At 44.4% G+C, this 14,946-nt stretch overlaps 1 protein-coding gene across 1 annotated transcript in view; it reads left to right on the forward strand.

Annotated features, from left to right (window-relative positions):
• Positions 1–14,607, forward strand: part of LOC120990858 (G-protein coupled receptor 54-like) — a 229,475-nt gene extending 214,868 nt beyond the window's left edge. The window contains exon 5 of the mRNA XM_040419742.1: positions 14,257–14,607. Within this exon, the coding sequence (XP_040275676.1) occupies positions 14,257–14,607 (351 nt within the window). The remainder of the gene's footprint in view (positions 1–14,256) is intronic.
• Positions 14,608–14,946: the final 339 nt, after the last annotated feature.

Below are 14,946 nucleotides of genomic sequence, written 5' to 3' on the forward strand. Positions count from 1 at the left end.
TCACACTACAGAGATGCTGATTGCTGAGTAAACGCTGGGATTGAGTCTTAAGATGTGCTAGATAGTTTGAGATGTATCTGAATGCAGGAATACTATGGTAGAAAGCAAAGAGCACATACTGTAGCAAAATAAGCAGCAAATCCACTACAAAATTTGCATGTGTTAAAGGGAACCTGTCACCGGGATTTTGTGTATAGAGCTGAGGACATGGGTTGCTAGATGGCCCCTAGCACATCCGTAATACCCAGTCCCCATAGCTCTGTGTGCTTTTATTGTGTAAAAAAAACGATTTGATACATATGCAAATTAACCTGAGATGAGTCCTGTCCGTGAGATGAGTCAGGGACAGGACTCATCTCAGGGTAATTTGCATATGTATCAAATCGTTTTTTTTTTACACAATAAAAGCACACAGAGCTATGGGGACTGGGTATTGCGGATGTGCTAGCGGCCATCTAGCAACCCATGTCCTCAGCTCTATACACAAAATCCAGGTGACAGGTTCCCTTTAAAGGGTTTCTATCACTTGGTATGACATAATTAGCTGTCAGACACTAGCGATCTGCTAGTGTCTGCTCTGGCCAACCATCCTACTATAATCACTTGTGGGGCAGCGGTTTTGCTAAAAAACTAACTTTTATAAATATGCTAATGAGCCTCTAGGTGCTATGTGGGCGTCATTAGCACCTAGAGGCTCCGTCTACCTTCATACACAGCCGCCGCCCAGCGCGTCCCTCCAGCCCGTCCCTCCAGCCCGCCCATGTCCTCCTCCGTGTGACTCAGCGGACGAGTTCTCGCGCATGCGCCGTGCGCGGCTGTATTCGGCGCATTTGAGATCTCAGCTCGGAGCGGTCAGACATTCAATGCGCATGCGCCTAATACAGCCGCGCATGCGCATTGAAGGCCCCCTGATACACCCCTAGAGTAGAAACTCCAAAAAAGGTGACCTCATTTTGGAAACTACGGGATAGGGTGGCAGTTTTGTTGGTACTATTTTAGGGTACATATGATTTTTGGTTGCTCTATATTACACTTTTTGTGAGGCAAGGTAACAAGAAAAAGCTGTTTTCGCACCGTTGTAATTTTTTGTTATTTACAACATTCATCTGACAGGTTAGATCATGTGGTATTTTTATAGAACAGGTTATTACGGACGCAGCGATACCTAATATGTCTACTTTTTTTTATTTATGTAAGTTTTACACAATTATTTCATTTTTGAAACAAAGAAAATCATGTTTAGTGTCTCCATAGTGCGAGAGCCATATTTTTTTTCAGTTTTTGGGTGATTGTCTTAGGTAGGGTATCATTTTTGTGGGATGAGATTACGTTTAGATTGGCACTATTTTGGGGGGCATACGACTTTTTGATCGCTTGCTATTACACTTTTTGTGATGTAAGGTGACAAAAAATGGCTTTTTTGACACCTTTTTTTTTTTTTACGGTGTTCACCTCAGGGTTTAGGTCATGTGGTATTTTTATAGAGCAGGTTCTTACGGACGCGGAGATACATAATATGTCTACGTTTAACATAAAAAAGTATTTTTGAAACAAAGAAATAATGTTTTAGTCTGAGAGCCATACGGTCTAATTTTTTGAGGGATACGGTGATGGTTTGATTGGTACTATTTTGGCGTACATATGACTTTTTTGATCACTTTTATTACCTTTTTTGGGAAGCAAGGTGGGCAAAATTTCAATTTCATCATAGTTTTGATTTTTTATTTTTTATGACGTTCACCGTGCGGGGAAAGTACCATGATCGTTTAATAGATCAGGACGTTAAGGACGTGGTGATATCAAACATGTGTAGGGAATTTTATTTTTTTAATTTTTAATCAGTGATAAATGAATTTTTTGATTTTTACTTTTTTTTCACTTTTTTTTGACCCAGACCCACTTGGTTCTTGAAGATCCAGTGGGTATGATGTCTGTATAATACAATACAGTACACTATATAGTGTACTGTACTGTATTTTCACTTTACTTAGTCTGATCAGACTTCTGCCTTTAGCAGAAGTCTGATCAGCACCATGGACAGCCGGAAGCCTGTGAAGGCGTCCGGTTGCCATGGTAACCATCACTCACTGCCACAACAGAGCAGCGGGTGATGGGGAGGGAGGGGGGCCCCCTCCCTCTTTGATCCCGTCAAGAATCAGGGGCTGAAAAGGCACAGCAGCCCTCGATGGGAGAGGGAGGGAGCTCCCTCCCTGTTAACCCCTTCCATACAGCGGTCCCTATGGATCGTGGCATGGAAAGGGTTAAATGGCTGACATCACAGCACAGATGTCAGCCGTTTCAAGCAGAGTGTGAGCAATGTGCTGACACTCTGCTTGCTAACCGCTCGGTTATCCTGGAAATGAGACGGGGAGGGCGGGATGATTGTGCGCTTGCCCGCCCGCCCACCCAGCACCGCCCGCACCTCCCCCCTGCACAGCCCGCCGGCAGATAATGAGGGGGGTTAAAAATGAAAATTTAGGTCATTTTGAAATTTCTGATCCCCACGGTCACGGACCGCGGGGATCAGAAACTTCCGAGAGCGCAGCAAACCGCATGTCTGAATTGACCTGCGGTTTGCAGCGATCTCCGATACAGGGGGGTCACAGGACCCCCCTCGGCATTGTCCCAGGGTGCCTCCTGATTGATTTCAGCAGGCGCCCAGTTCCAATCACCGCCTGCCGCACGGCGGTGATCGGAAATACACATGACGTACCGGTACATCATGTGTCCTTAAGTACCGGGACATCATGACGTACCGGTACGTCATGTCTCCCCAAGAGGTTAAAGATGAGCAAAGTTTTTAAAAATTTGATTCAGCCGATTTATCAAACTTCAACAAGAAATTTGATTCGTTACGAATTGATTCATCATGAATCACTATAAATCAGGTATACCCGTACGTCACAGTGTCTGAGGGAAAGTAAGGAGTGTGCTGCTGCTGTGAGCCTGCTCTGTACCCAGCTTATCATACAGCAGACACCTGGCCACAATAATGGGGAATGGCGATCCCTCCGAACCCCGTCATTTAACCCCTTAGATGCCGCCATCAACACCGGTCGCGGCATCTGTGAGGTACAGTGAAATCTTGTGGCTCCGATCAATTACCATGGCAGCCTGGACGCTTTTGAAACTTCCCATGGCTGCCATGGTAACCTCCCTATTGTGCTGTGCACAAGGCACAGCATAGCAAGGAGCGCATCAAAATGCTATTCACCCTAATAGATCTCTATTAGGGTGAATAGGACAAGGGATCAAAAGATCCCAGGTTCTAGCCACCCTAAGGGGGTTGAAAGTTGTCACTGTAATATTAAAAATATATATATTGACAGTTTAAATCACACCCTTTTCCCAATTTTATATAAAAATATATATTATAAACAAAATAAAACATATTAGGTAATGCTTCATCCAAAAAAGTCTGAACTATTATAATATTTCCTGTGCGCTGATCGCCATAATGAAAAAAAAAATTTAAAACACACGATTCACAATTTTTTATCACCTTTTGCCTCCCAAAAAGTGGAACAACAATGATCGTACGTACCAGAAAAATGGTACCAATAAAGTCTAAGTTTCATCCCATAAAAACAAGCCCTCATATAGCTCTGTAGAATGAAATATAAAAAAATGATGGCTGTCAGAATATGGTGATGCAAAGAAAATTTAGATTTTTTTTTGGTATCGCCGTATTCATATTGACCCGCAGATTAAGGAGGCTATGTCATTTTAGCACACAGGGAACGCCGTGATGTAAAAACCCCAAAAACCTTGGCAGAATATTTTTTAGTTTTTTCAATTTATCCCTATAAAGAATATTTTTTTCCCACTTTCCAATAACATATGCATGGATAATTTAAAAAGTTATGGCTATTGGAACGTTGGGAGGAAAAAAGAAAATGCAAAACCAAGAATGGTCCCTGTACTATATGCTCTGAAATACAAACAATAAAGAACTTTCAAAAATGGACTCTGGCTTTGTTCAGTCAAATGGAAAACTACCGAAAGAACAGAAATTATTTTTTTAACGCTGTAGACATGAATCCATTTAAAAAAAAAAAAAGAATGATTTCCATTTTCCATGTGTAAAATCCAAAACTATGCAGACATATACTATGAACCGGATGGTATTTCACTTTAAAAATGTATTAGGGTTAAAACCAGATGGTCCGAACATGGTGGATGGATCAAACATGGCCACAGGATTATTGCCATAAGGGACAGGAGCCTGAAAACTAGTAGCTGCACTATAATATGTTAGCCAAACAGGAGCTGTTGCAGGTATGGGGTTTGGCTGGTTTGGTGCATGGCACAATGCCTGCAATCTCCTGAAAATGCCCCTTTTGTATGATAATTACATAAAGGGGCCACATGGGGCCAATAATTGACCACTATATACATTTTACCTAATAATTAAAGTTATACTTCGCTTTAACCCTTGCATCCTAAAACAACATATGAAGAGTACCTTGTGGTGCAGCAGGTGACCAGCAATTGGATCCAACGAACTGATAAAAGAGGAGACAAAAACGGTCATGGGGCATTCCCTAAGTGACAGAAGAAAATCCCCCCCCCCCCCCCCACCCCAAGAATCCACTTCTCCAACTCCAACTGCTCTCACGCCCTACAGGTAGAAGTCCCTTCTTTTGCCAGATGCTTTCCTCTTTTTCCACATCATCTAATATCGATGATATGTCATCTAGAAAATCTAGCTCCTCTCTTTGCATCTTGCTGACTTTTTTCTGACATGGAGACCGCAAAGAAGGATTTGGAAGAAGTAAAGCCAGCAAAATTTGAGGATGGTTATTATCGAGACCTTCTTCCAACAGCTTCCTTCTGCTGACGTTGATGAGCCCTGACTACTGGAGAGGGGGTGCCAGTGGGAGATGCAAAGGTTGCTGCATCAGGCTGTAACACTAAATGAGTGGCATGGTTTTCCCATGCCACTTTATGGTGATGCTTTATGTGTTGACGCAGGACCATTGTGCCAACAATAGCACTTTGATTGCGCCTTACCTTCTGCCCACACATCCTGCAAATTCACACACTGCCGAGTATGGCATTTTCCCACCACCATTGTGTGATGCCTGCCGCTGCTTTTATGAACCCGTGCACTGCAAGGGTGTACCTCACAGGTAGCTTCCTGAATAGCAGACTGTGTACCCATCCTTCGTTTGGCTGCACATCTCCCACTGCTTCCACCCTGCTGTCTCATGGGCATGCTTCCACCCTTGCCCTTTGATGATGACAGTGCCACTCTTCTCCTGGGGCTCATATGCGATCAGCTACTTCATCATCTACATGTGTTTGGCCGTCATTTGTGTCACCCTCACCTGTCTTTTGTGCACGTCCCTGACATCTCACAACATGTGCTCCCACCCGACTGTCATCATCGGTAGTTGCATGCCTAGAGGAGTCCGCAGCAGACCTCTCCTCCAAGTCTGGACTGACTGTCCTCATAAAGCTTATTTGTGAATAAGAATTATCACCCCGCTTTCTTATTACATGATGGGGATCCCAAGACGCGTCCCACCCAGAGACGCTGCATACGCCATAAGTCAGCCTCCTCCAGGTGTGTCTCCTGTAGCAATGCAATATCTGCTTTCAATTTCTTAAGGTGTTTGAGGACCATCAATCTTTTCTGTGGGGCTCTAAGGCCCTTTACATTCCAGGTGACTACTTTCATAAAATATGCAGTATAAAGGGCTTGTAAGGAGCATCACCTGGAGGAAGCTTCCCCCAGTCGCAAACATCAAGTGCAGCACGTGTGCAGAGCATCTATGGAGCAAGACCGTATAAGTGGCTAAAAACATTCCCCCCAACCTGTTAACAACAGCATTAACAAACCATTTTGTATGTGCAACCCACAACAATCCCCCGTACGGCACTTCACTTTTTTCGCACTGAACTGGCGAATACATTCAGACTCTGTCTCGCCAGATTCCCTCAAACATAGTCGCATCCTACTAACGTCTCCACTACCCATGGATACTTAGCAAATATAACCCTTCACTCCCGTCTATCTTCCCTCTCCCACCCTGCTCTCATTTGAAGGCAATTACACCAATGACCTTCCCCATACCGTCAGTGTAAGGATAAACAAATTTCTGCCATCAGCAAGCTGGTAACTAACAAGTTCCAGTAACGTAACTTTCCAGCCTCAGCAGCTTCCTACGGCAGATATCAGTCCCAGTCCGAGTTAGATACCTGGCTGATGGCTTCCCCAGGCATGCGCGGGTAAGTATCACCAGGCTTCGGATTCAACTGTCCGCCGGAACGGCCTCCTCTGGGTGAAGAACGTCCTCTGGGTGTTGAACTGGGCCTCGGGCTGTCTGAAAAGTCGCCGTCCTCTAAGGCTTCTGTTGCCTCTCTTGGCGATAAGTAAGTGTCAATTCCTCCATTCTGTTTGAATACACGTAGGACAGCCGGATAAATAAGTGCAAAACTGATTTTTTTTCTGCACAAGCTGTGTGCAAATCTGAGAAAAGGCTCTCCTTCTTTTAGCTACTTCCACAGAATAATCACCGAACAGTAGAAGCTTATTCCCTCTAACTCTCAGAGGCTGATTTAAGCGTCTGTATTTCACCAAGATGGCTTCCTTGTCTGCATAGTTGAGGAACTTAACAATAACCGGCCTCGGTCTGGATGGCTGGCTGTCCAAGCATGATTCCCTGGGGGGGCCAATTCTATGAGCCCTTTCCACAGTAAGCAGCAGCCCAAACCCCAGCGCCTGCGGGAGCTCTGAGGAGCAAAAACGCGCCAATTAATGCGCTGGAATGTCCTCAGTGAGACCCACAATATGAAGATTACTTCTCCGGGAGCGGTTCTCCAGGTCTTCCACCTTATCCTGCAGGGCCCGGTTAATGCGAACTATTTCTCTTACTTGAGATTGAGTTTTGCATAATTCATCCTCCAGGGCCCCTGTACTTTGCTCTAATTCCCGAATATGGGAAGAGTTCTGTGCAATGTCCTGTTGCAGCTGTTTCATAGTCCCAGCGATAGTGGATTCTAGTGTGGCTTTAATATATGGGGCTAGTATTTGTGCGACCGCCATCGCGATTTCTTTGCTGGGGAGCTCCAACTTCTGGAGCTGCTGCAGCTGCTGCGATTGCGGCGGTGTCTCCCCACTAGAGTCGTCTGCATTGGGGGGTAGGGGGGGCTGTGAGGAGGAGTGGGTTGTTCTCCGCTTACCCTCCGCCATCTTGTCTGGTCGCGGCTGAGCCGAGTCTCGCGGCGGGAGTGAAGAAGTCGTCTGCGGGGGGCCGTTGCGGACCAGGTACTTGTCCATGTGCCACCTGATTCAAGTTAGGGGGCAGCGATCCAGCTTCTGGTCCCGGCAAACCCCCGATATGTAGCAGGGTGTACGGAGCTCCTCCACCGCACGTCCTCACATGTGCGCGCCGGAACCGGAAGTCCATTTCTGTGTTTTTGTTTGGCCACTCACTTTTCGAGGATTGGCCACAGATTCTCAATGGGATTGAGATCTGGGGATTTTCCTTGCCATGGACCTAGAATTTTAATGTTTTTTCCACTGAGCCATTTAGTTATCACTTTTACCTTGTGGCATGGTTGAGCAAAGCAAAGCATTCAAAGCAGAATTCCGTCTGAAGTTTAGGAAAAGTTTGATTCGCAAGGAATCTGAATTCCCTTACGCTTCGTGGTAACAAATCAGTTTTTCCTAAAATGGCGGCTGCACGTGTTACAGTAAGTGCGAGAGCACCCACAATGCCATGCAACCAGCCAATTCGTAGATAGCCAGCCCTATAAAACACTCATCCTGTGTGGTCTCCACCTTTGTCCTGTGAGCTGAGCGTAGGGAGAAACATGGCAAGCGCTCATGTGCTGTGGAAAGTGACTTTGACCACATCATACAAATTGTATAAACTCATGCTAGGGATACTCTCAAGGAATAACTCACTACCAAGTGCAAATGCAGTGGAGATCTCGGACAAATAAAGTATACTCAAAGGAAAATTGTCCCCAAGAATTGGCTTGAGAAATTCTTCTAACTGCCCATTATGTCAAGAAGAGGTAAAGCAAGTCTAATTAATTTGTGCTGGCGCTGTTCCATGCTAGGCAATATTCTGTTAAATCCTACATACAGTAGTATTGAGTGAACCCGAACTGCAAAGTTCGGGTCGGTACCGAACTTTGCGAGTTTGGGTACCCAGAAGTGAACCCAAACTTTGCAAAAAAGTTTGGGTTCGAGTTCGGTGTTTGGGCATTTAAAAAGCTTGTTAAAAGGCTGCAGAGCAGCCAATCAACAAGCTTTTAAGCTGTGGGCACTTAGAAGCCATCACAGCCATGCCTAGTAATGGCATGGCTGTGATTGGCCGGTGCATTATGTGACCCAGCCTTTATACAAGCTGGATCACGTGTAGCACTGCCCATTAGCTCTGAGTAGTGCAGGGACAGGAAGCAGGCAGCTGAAGTGAGGGAGAGAGTTAGGAATTTAATCTGGCTATTTATTCTGTGGGTGACCTATAATGATTTTTTCTGGGTGCAATGCACCATCTTTGTACCCCTGAAACAAAGATATAATAGTTAATCTCAAAAACACAAATGCAATAGCACTCTGCAACCAGCACTCTGCCCTGCCTCTATGCTGGATGTTGAATGAGGCATTGGTGTACATTTTGGCCAAAGCGTAATAAGCCACTCACCACGTCAAGGTCGCCTCTATGAGTGGTCCCTAACACTAGTACCTACCTGTTATGGGCCATGATAGCCACACAAAGTCCAGGGAGCGCAGGTACAGCATGCACGCCAGGCACACTCTGCTTTTAACCCCGTCCGGTGCCGTGACAGCTTTCTTTGGCTCCAGGGATGCAAGTACCAACATGCATGCTGAGCCCACTATATACTTCTCCTGGAGCCAAATGGCTACTGGTAGGCGCTGTAGAAGTAGACTCAGTTTTATACTGACTTTAAAACCAGCCTCCAGGGCAGACTAACTGGTCAGGTGTGCATGACTGCATGGAGATCGCCACGCCTCCAATATATACTGCAAAGAAAAAATGTGGGGGATTCAGTCAGCACAACCCTGTATGCAGGTGTACATCGCTATGGCAAAATACACATACAATCGCAAAAACACAAATGCAATAGCACTCTGCAACCAGCACTCTGCCCTGCCTCTACACTGCGTGCAGAATTATTAGGCAAATGAGTATTTTGACCACATCATCCTCTTTATGCATGTTGTCTTACTCCAAGCTGTATAGGCTCGAAAGCCTACTACCAATTAAGCATATTAGGTGATGTGCATCTCTGTAATGAGAAGGGGTGTGGTCTAATGACATCAACACCCTATATTAGGTGTGCATAATTATTAGGCAACTACCTTTCCTTTGGCAAAATGGGTCAAAAGAAGGACTTGACAGGCTCAGAAAAGTCAAAAATAGTGAGATATCTTGCAGAGGGATGCAGCACTCTTAAAATTGCAAAGCTTCTGAAGCGTGATCATCGAACAATCAAGCGTTTCATTCAAAATAGTCAACAGGGTCGCAAGAAGCGTGTGGAAAAACCAAGGCGCAAAATAACTGCCCATGAACTGAGAAAAGTCAAGCGTGCAGCTGCCAAGATGCCACTTGCCACCAGTTTGGCCATATTTCAGAGCTGCAACATCACTGGAGTGCCCAAAAGCACAAGGTGTGCAATACTCAGAGACATGGCCAAGGTAAGAAAGGCTGAAAGACGACCACCACTGAACAAGACACACAAGCTGAAACGTCAAGCCTGGGCCAAGAAATATCTCAAGACTGATTTTTCTATGGTTTTATGGACTGATGAAATGAGAGTGAGTCTTGATGGGCCAGATGGATGGGCCCGTGGCTGGATTGGTAAAGGGCAGAGAGCTCCAGTCCGACTCAGACGCCAGCAAGGTGGAGGTGGAGTACTGGTTTGGGCTGGTATCATCAAAGATGAGCTTGTGGGGCCTTTTCGGGTTGAGGATGGAGTCAAGCTCAACTCCCAGTCCTACTGCCAGTTTCTGGAAGACACCTTCTTCAAGCAGTGGTACAGGAAGAAGTCTGCATCCTTCAAGAAAAACATGATTTTAATGCAGGACAATGCTCCATCACACGCGTCCAAGTACTCCACAGCGTGGCTGGCAAGAAAGGGTATAAAAGAAGAAAATCTAATGACATGGCCTCCTTGTTCACCTGATCTGAACCCCATTGAGAACCTGTGGTCCATCATCAAATGTGAGATTTACAAGGAGGGAAAACAGTACACCTCTCTGAACAGTGTCTGGGAGGCTGTGGTTGCTGCTGCACGCATTGTTAATGGTGAACAGATCAAAACACTGACAGAATCCATGGATGGCAGGCTTTTGAGTGTCCTTGCAAAGAAAGGTGGCTATATTGGTCACTGATTTGTTTTTGTTTTGTTTTTGAATGTCAGAAATGTATATTTGTGAATGTTGAGATGTTATATTGGTTTCACTGGTAAAAATAAATAATTGAAATGGGTATATATTTGTTTTTTGTTAAGTTGCCTAATAATTATGCACAGTAATAGTCACCTGCACACACAGATATCCCCCTAAAATAGCTAAAACTAAAAACAAACTAAAAACGACTTCCAAAAATATTCAGCTTTGATATTAATGAGTTTTTTGGGTTCATTGAGAACATGGTTGTTGTTCAATAATAAAATGAATCCTCAAAAATACAACTTGCCTAATAATTCTGCACTCCCTGTATGCTGGATGTTGAATGAGGCATTGGTGTACATTTTGGCCAAAACGTAATAAGCCACTCACCACGTCAAGGTCGCATCTATGAGTGGTCCCTAACACTAGTACCTACCTGTTATGGGCCATGATAGCCACACAAAGTCCAGGGAGTGCAGGTACAGCATGCACGCCAGGCACACTCTGCTTTTAACCCCGTCCGGTGCCGTGACAGCTTTCATCGGTCATAGCCGGTTTGATGCACATCCCCTTGCCTGGTTCATGCGCTAAATTTGATGGTGTAGAGGTTCCTGAAAAATTAACCCGATATGTCAGAGCTGCTGCAGAACGTGTGGGCCGTCTGTGCACGCTTTTGGATTTCTCACCCTGCTGCTGCTCACCTGTCTGCGCTTCAGCGAAACTTCAGCCTTCCCGCTCACTGCCTCATATTCGACGTACCCACAAGGTGGAACTCCACCTTGCACATGCTGGAGAGACTGTGCGAGCAGCAGGCGATAGTGGAGTTTCAGCTGCAGCACGCACGGGTGAGTCGCTCTGCAGAACAGCACCACTTCACCACCAATGAGTGGGCCTCCATGCGGGACGGGTGTGCCATGTTGTGCTGTTTCAAGTACTCCACCAACATGGACAGTGCCGATGACGCTGCTCAGCGCTACTATCCCACTTCTATGTATCCTTGAAAAACCGCTTCGGGTTATAATGGAAGAGGATGTGACACAGGAGGAAGAGGAGGAGGAAGAGGGATCATTTCCATGGTTATCAGGCCAGCCATTCACAAGTGGCTCGAAGGGTGGGTTCCCGCACCAACAGAGGCCAGTTACACAACTGTCCAGCCAGGGCACAGTTCTGGAGGATGAGTAGGATGATGATGAGGAGGAACCATGTTTACAGCAGGGTGGCACCTAAAGCAGCTCATGGGCATCACTGGAGCGTGGTTGGGGGGATACAGAGGACACAGACGATACACCTCCCACAGAGGCCAGCTTGTCGTTGCCTCTGGGCATCCTGGCACACATGAGCGACTACATGCTGCAGTGCCTGCGCAACGATCGCCGAGTTGCCCACATTCTAACCAGTGGCCACCCTGCTGGATCCCCGCTACAGGGACAACGTGCCATCCTAATTCCATCACTGGAGCGTGATAAGAAGATGCGTGAGTACAAGCGCACGCTGGTAGATGTGCTGCTGATGGCATTCCCACCTGACAGTGGGGCTCAGTGGAAGCACAAGGCGAAGGCAGAGGAGGACGGGGAAGAAGTTGCCAACGCAGCTGGGGCACTGCCAGCACCTCAGAAGGGAGGGTTAGAATGGCCAAAATGTGGAAAAACTTTGTCAGCACACCACAACAACCAGCACCACCAGCTGATACAGAATGTTTTAGCAGGAGGAAGCATTTCAGCAACATGATGGAACAGTACGTCTGCACACGCCTACATGTACTGACTGATGGTCTGCCCCATTCAACTTCTGAGTCTCCAAATCAGGCATATGGCCTGAGCTTGCCCTTTATGCCTTGGAGGTGCTGGCCTGCCCTGCGGGCAGTGTATTGTCTGAACGTGTGTTTAGCACGGCAGGGGGGGTGATCCCAGACAAGCACAGCCGCCTGTCCACAGCCAACGTGGACAAGCTCATGTGCATTCTCTTTGCGTTCTCTTTTCCCAATTTTGGGGCCTTCCAAAATTTATTTTTAAAAAAATAAAGGAAAAAAAAGAAAAAAAAACAACAAAAACAGTGTTGGCTACCTCCTCCTCCACTGCCGTTTCCACATACACCACCACGTCCACCGCCTACTTAACCTCCTACTCCACTTTGACCTCCGCCTCCTAGTTCAAGATTATTATTTTTATTTTTTTTCTATTCTATGTTATTTTTAGTCATTTCCCTATCCACATTTGTTTGCAGGGCAATTGTCCTGCTCTTAACCCCATTTTGTTTTCCTTTTGCAGGCCTCTAGCCATTACTACAACTATTTTACAGCCATTTTAGTGCACCAAAGTTCGGGTCCCCATTGACTTCAATGGTGTTCAGGTTCGGGTCAAGTTCAGGTCCCGAACCCGAACTCTGACCCAAAGTTCGGCTGAACCCGGCGAACCCGAACATCCATGGGTCCACTCATCCCTAATCCTACATTAAGCCTCCTAGGAGATAAAAACATAATGAAGGGTTCAGAGCAGTTACGAGGCTGTTGATGTTAGAAAGAATAACTGTACTGCAGGTCTGGATGTGTAGGTTTTCAGACTAGAAAAATAAAGTAAAGAAGAATATACAGTTTGAAGGAGGAATTATTTTAAGTTTATGGATTACATTTTTCTATTCTTTTTCATTATGGGTTGTAATGTTTTATGCTGAAAATGATTAAAAAAATGAAAGAATTGAGTGGTCTGCCTAGTTAAAGAAACATCATTAGTAACCAGGATATTTGTCTTGTTAGGCATGTTCACATCTGGGTTGGAGGCTGCATTCAAGGCCTTCATTGCAGATTCCGCCAAAAAAACTGGACAAAAAATTCCTGCATGCAGTACTTTGTTTTCCGATAAAAAGTGGACACTCGAACAGAAAACGAATTAACCCCATTATAGTCATTGGGGTCTTTTCGGTTCTGTTGGTTTCAGTTATGTGCCAAAGCCAGCAATTGTATTATTTTGTCATTTTTTTTCTGCCCCTCTAAGAGAGAAGAACAAGGGAAATAACTAGCAATGATATGAATGTGATATTAGGCCTATAGGGATAAAAGCTAGCAGGATTTGATGGAGCATATAAAATAAATTGTTATTCTCTTAAAATCAGGAGTTACTAGGAAGAAGATCTTTCTTTTAATTATAGACCTTTCAAATTTTTTTTTTTTTGCAACAGTTAGCATATTTACGGCCACTTTTACTTCTGCATTGTTTGTGAATCTGATCTTAAATTATCATATCAGCTGTTTTATAGTGACCATCTTGTATATATTGTGTGTTTTCATGCACTCCTTTCTAGTTAGTCTGCAGTTGTTCTTGTTGGCTGTGCTGGTTTATATTCATACATGAATTGCAGCATTGCTATGTTGCTTTATTTTATGTACGGTATTTATTGTTTTGTCTTTTATTCATACTATGTATTCATCAAACCAGTTCCTTTTTAAATGTTTTGTTTGTACTTTTATGCAATATATTTATTTGTTTAACTCCAATATGACTATACACTTCTGATTTTTGGTGCTCTATCTTGTCTAAATAGTCATTGGTTTTACTACCTGCATGTCTCTTTTGGCTTGAAAAAGGGGTCTTGTGTAGCCCCAACACATGTTACATTTACAGAGACTACTATTGTATGTTAGAATAAACTGTAATCAACATCTCTGTGAAAGATATTGGTGTGATCAGTTGGAGGAGTACATCAAGTCAATGTTTGCTTTTCCCCCGCTTAGACCACGTTGCATTCTTTTGACAGAGGCTATGGACAAGAGCACCGCTGTTTTACTACTCCCAAATCCCTTAAATAACTTGCATACAATATGTATTTCACTGCTTTTATGATTCTCATTAAAGTCCTAAAATCCTTTCACTTTTTTCTGCTTACTTCAGGTTCAGCTCTTGGCAGAGAGATCTGTGGCAGTACGAGCAAAGATATCCAAGATGGTTGTAGTGATAGTTCTACTCTTCACTATCTGTTGGGGACCCATCCAGCTCTTCATTTTGTTTCAAGCCTTTGATTCAAATTTTCAGAAAAGCTATGAAACCTACAAGCTGAAAATTTTTGCACACTGTATGTGTTATTCCAATTCCTCTGTCAATCCTATTGTGTATGCTTTCATGGGGGCCAACTTCAGAAAGTCTTTTAAGAAAGCATTTCCTTTCATATTCAAGCCAAAGGTTGAGTGCATCACCCTAGCAGCAAGGAATAATGAGATGCACTTTGTGTCATCAGGAACCTGAGCAGCATAAGACCCAGTTCTTAAAAATTGCAATAAGCAATGTGTTCTTGTGGTAGCCAGACATATTGTATTGTATGTTTTGTTGTTAATTTCGTTTAAGGTTTTATTAGTCAAGTTTGCATAATATATGTATATCAAATTTACAGTGAGTAGTTTGTTTCCATGAGCACCCAACATGCTGGCTACCCAAAATCAGCTAGCTAGTGTGTAACAAGAGAAAAAAAGTCTGTTGCAGGGTCTCGAGCTATTTTGAATTTATTAAATTTTTTCATCACGGCATTCAGTTTTGGGCATTTTAAGATGTGGCAATGCTAATGAAATTTATTTTTATTATTCATTT

This window comes from Bufo bufo, chromosome 2, assembly GCF_905171765.1.
Source record: "Bufo bufo chromosome 2, aBufBuf1.1, whole genome shotgun sequence".
In the NCBI taxonomy this organism is placed as follows: domain Eukaryota; kingdom Metazoa; phylum Chordata; class Amphibia; order Anura; family Bufonidae; genus Bufo; species Bufo bufo.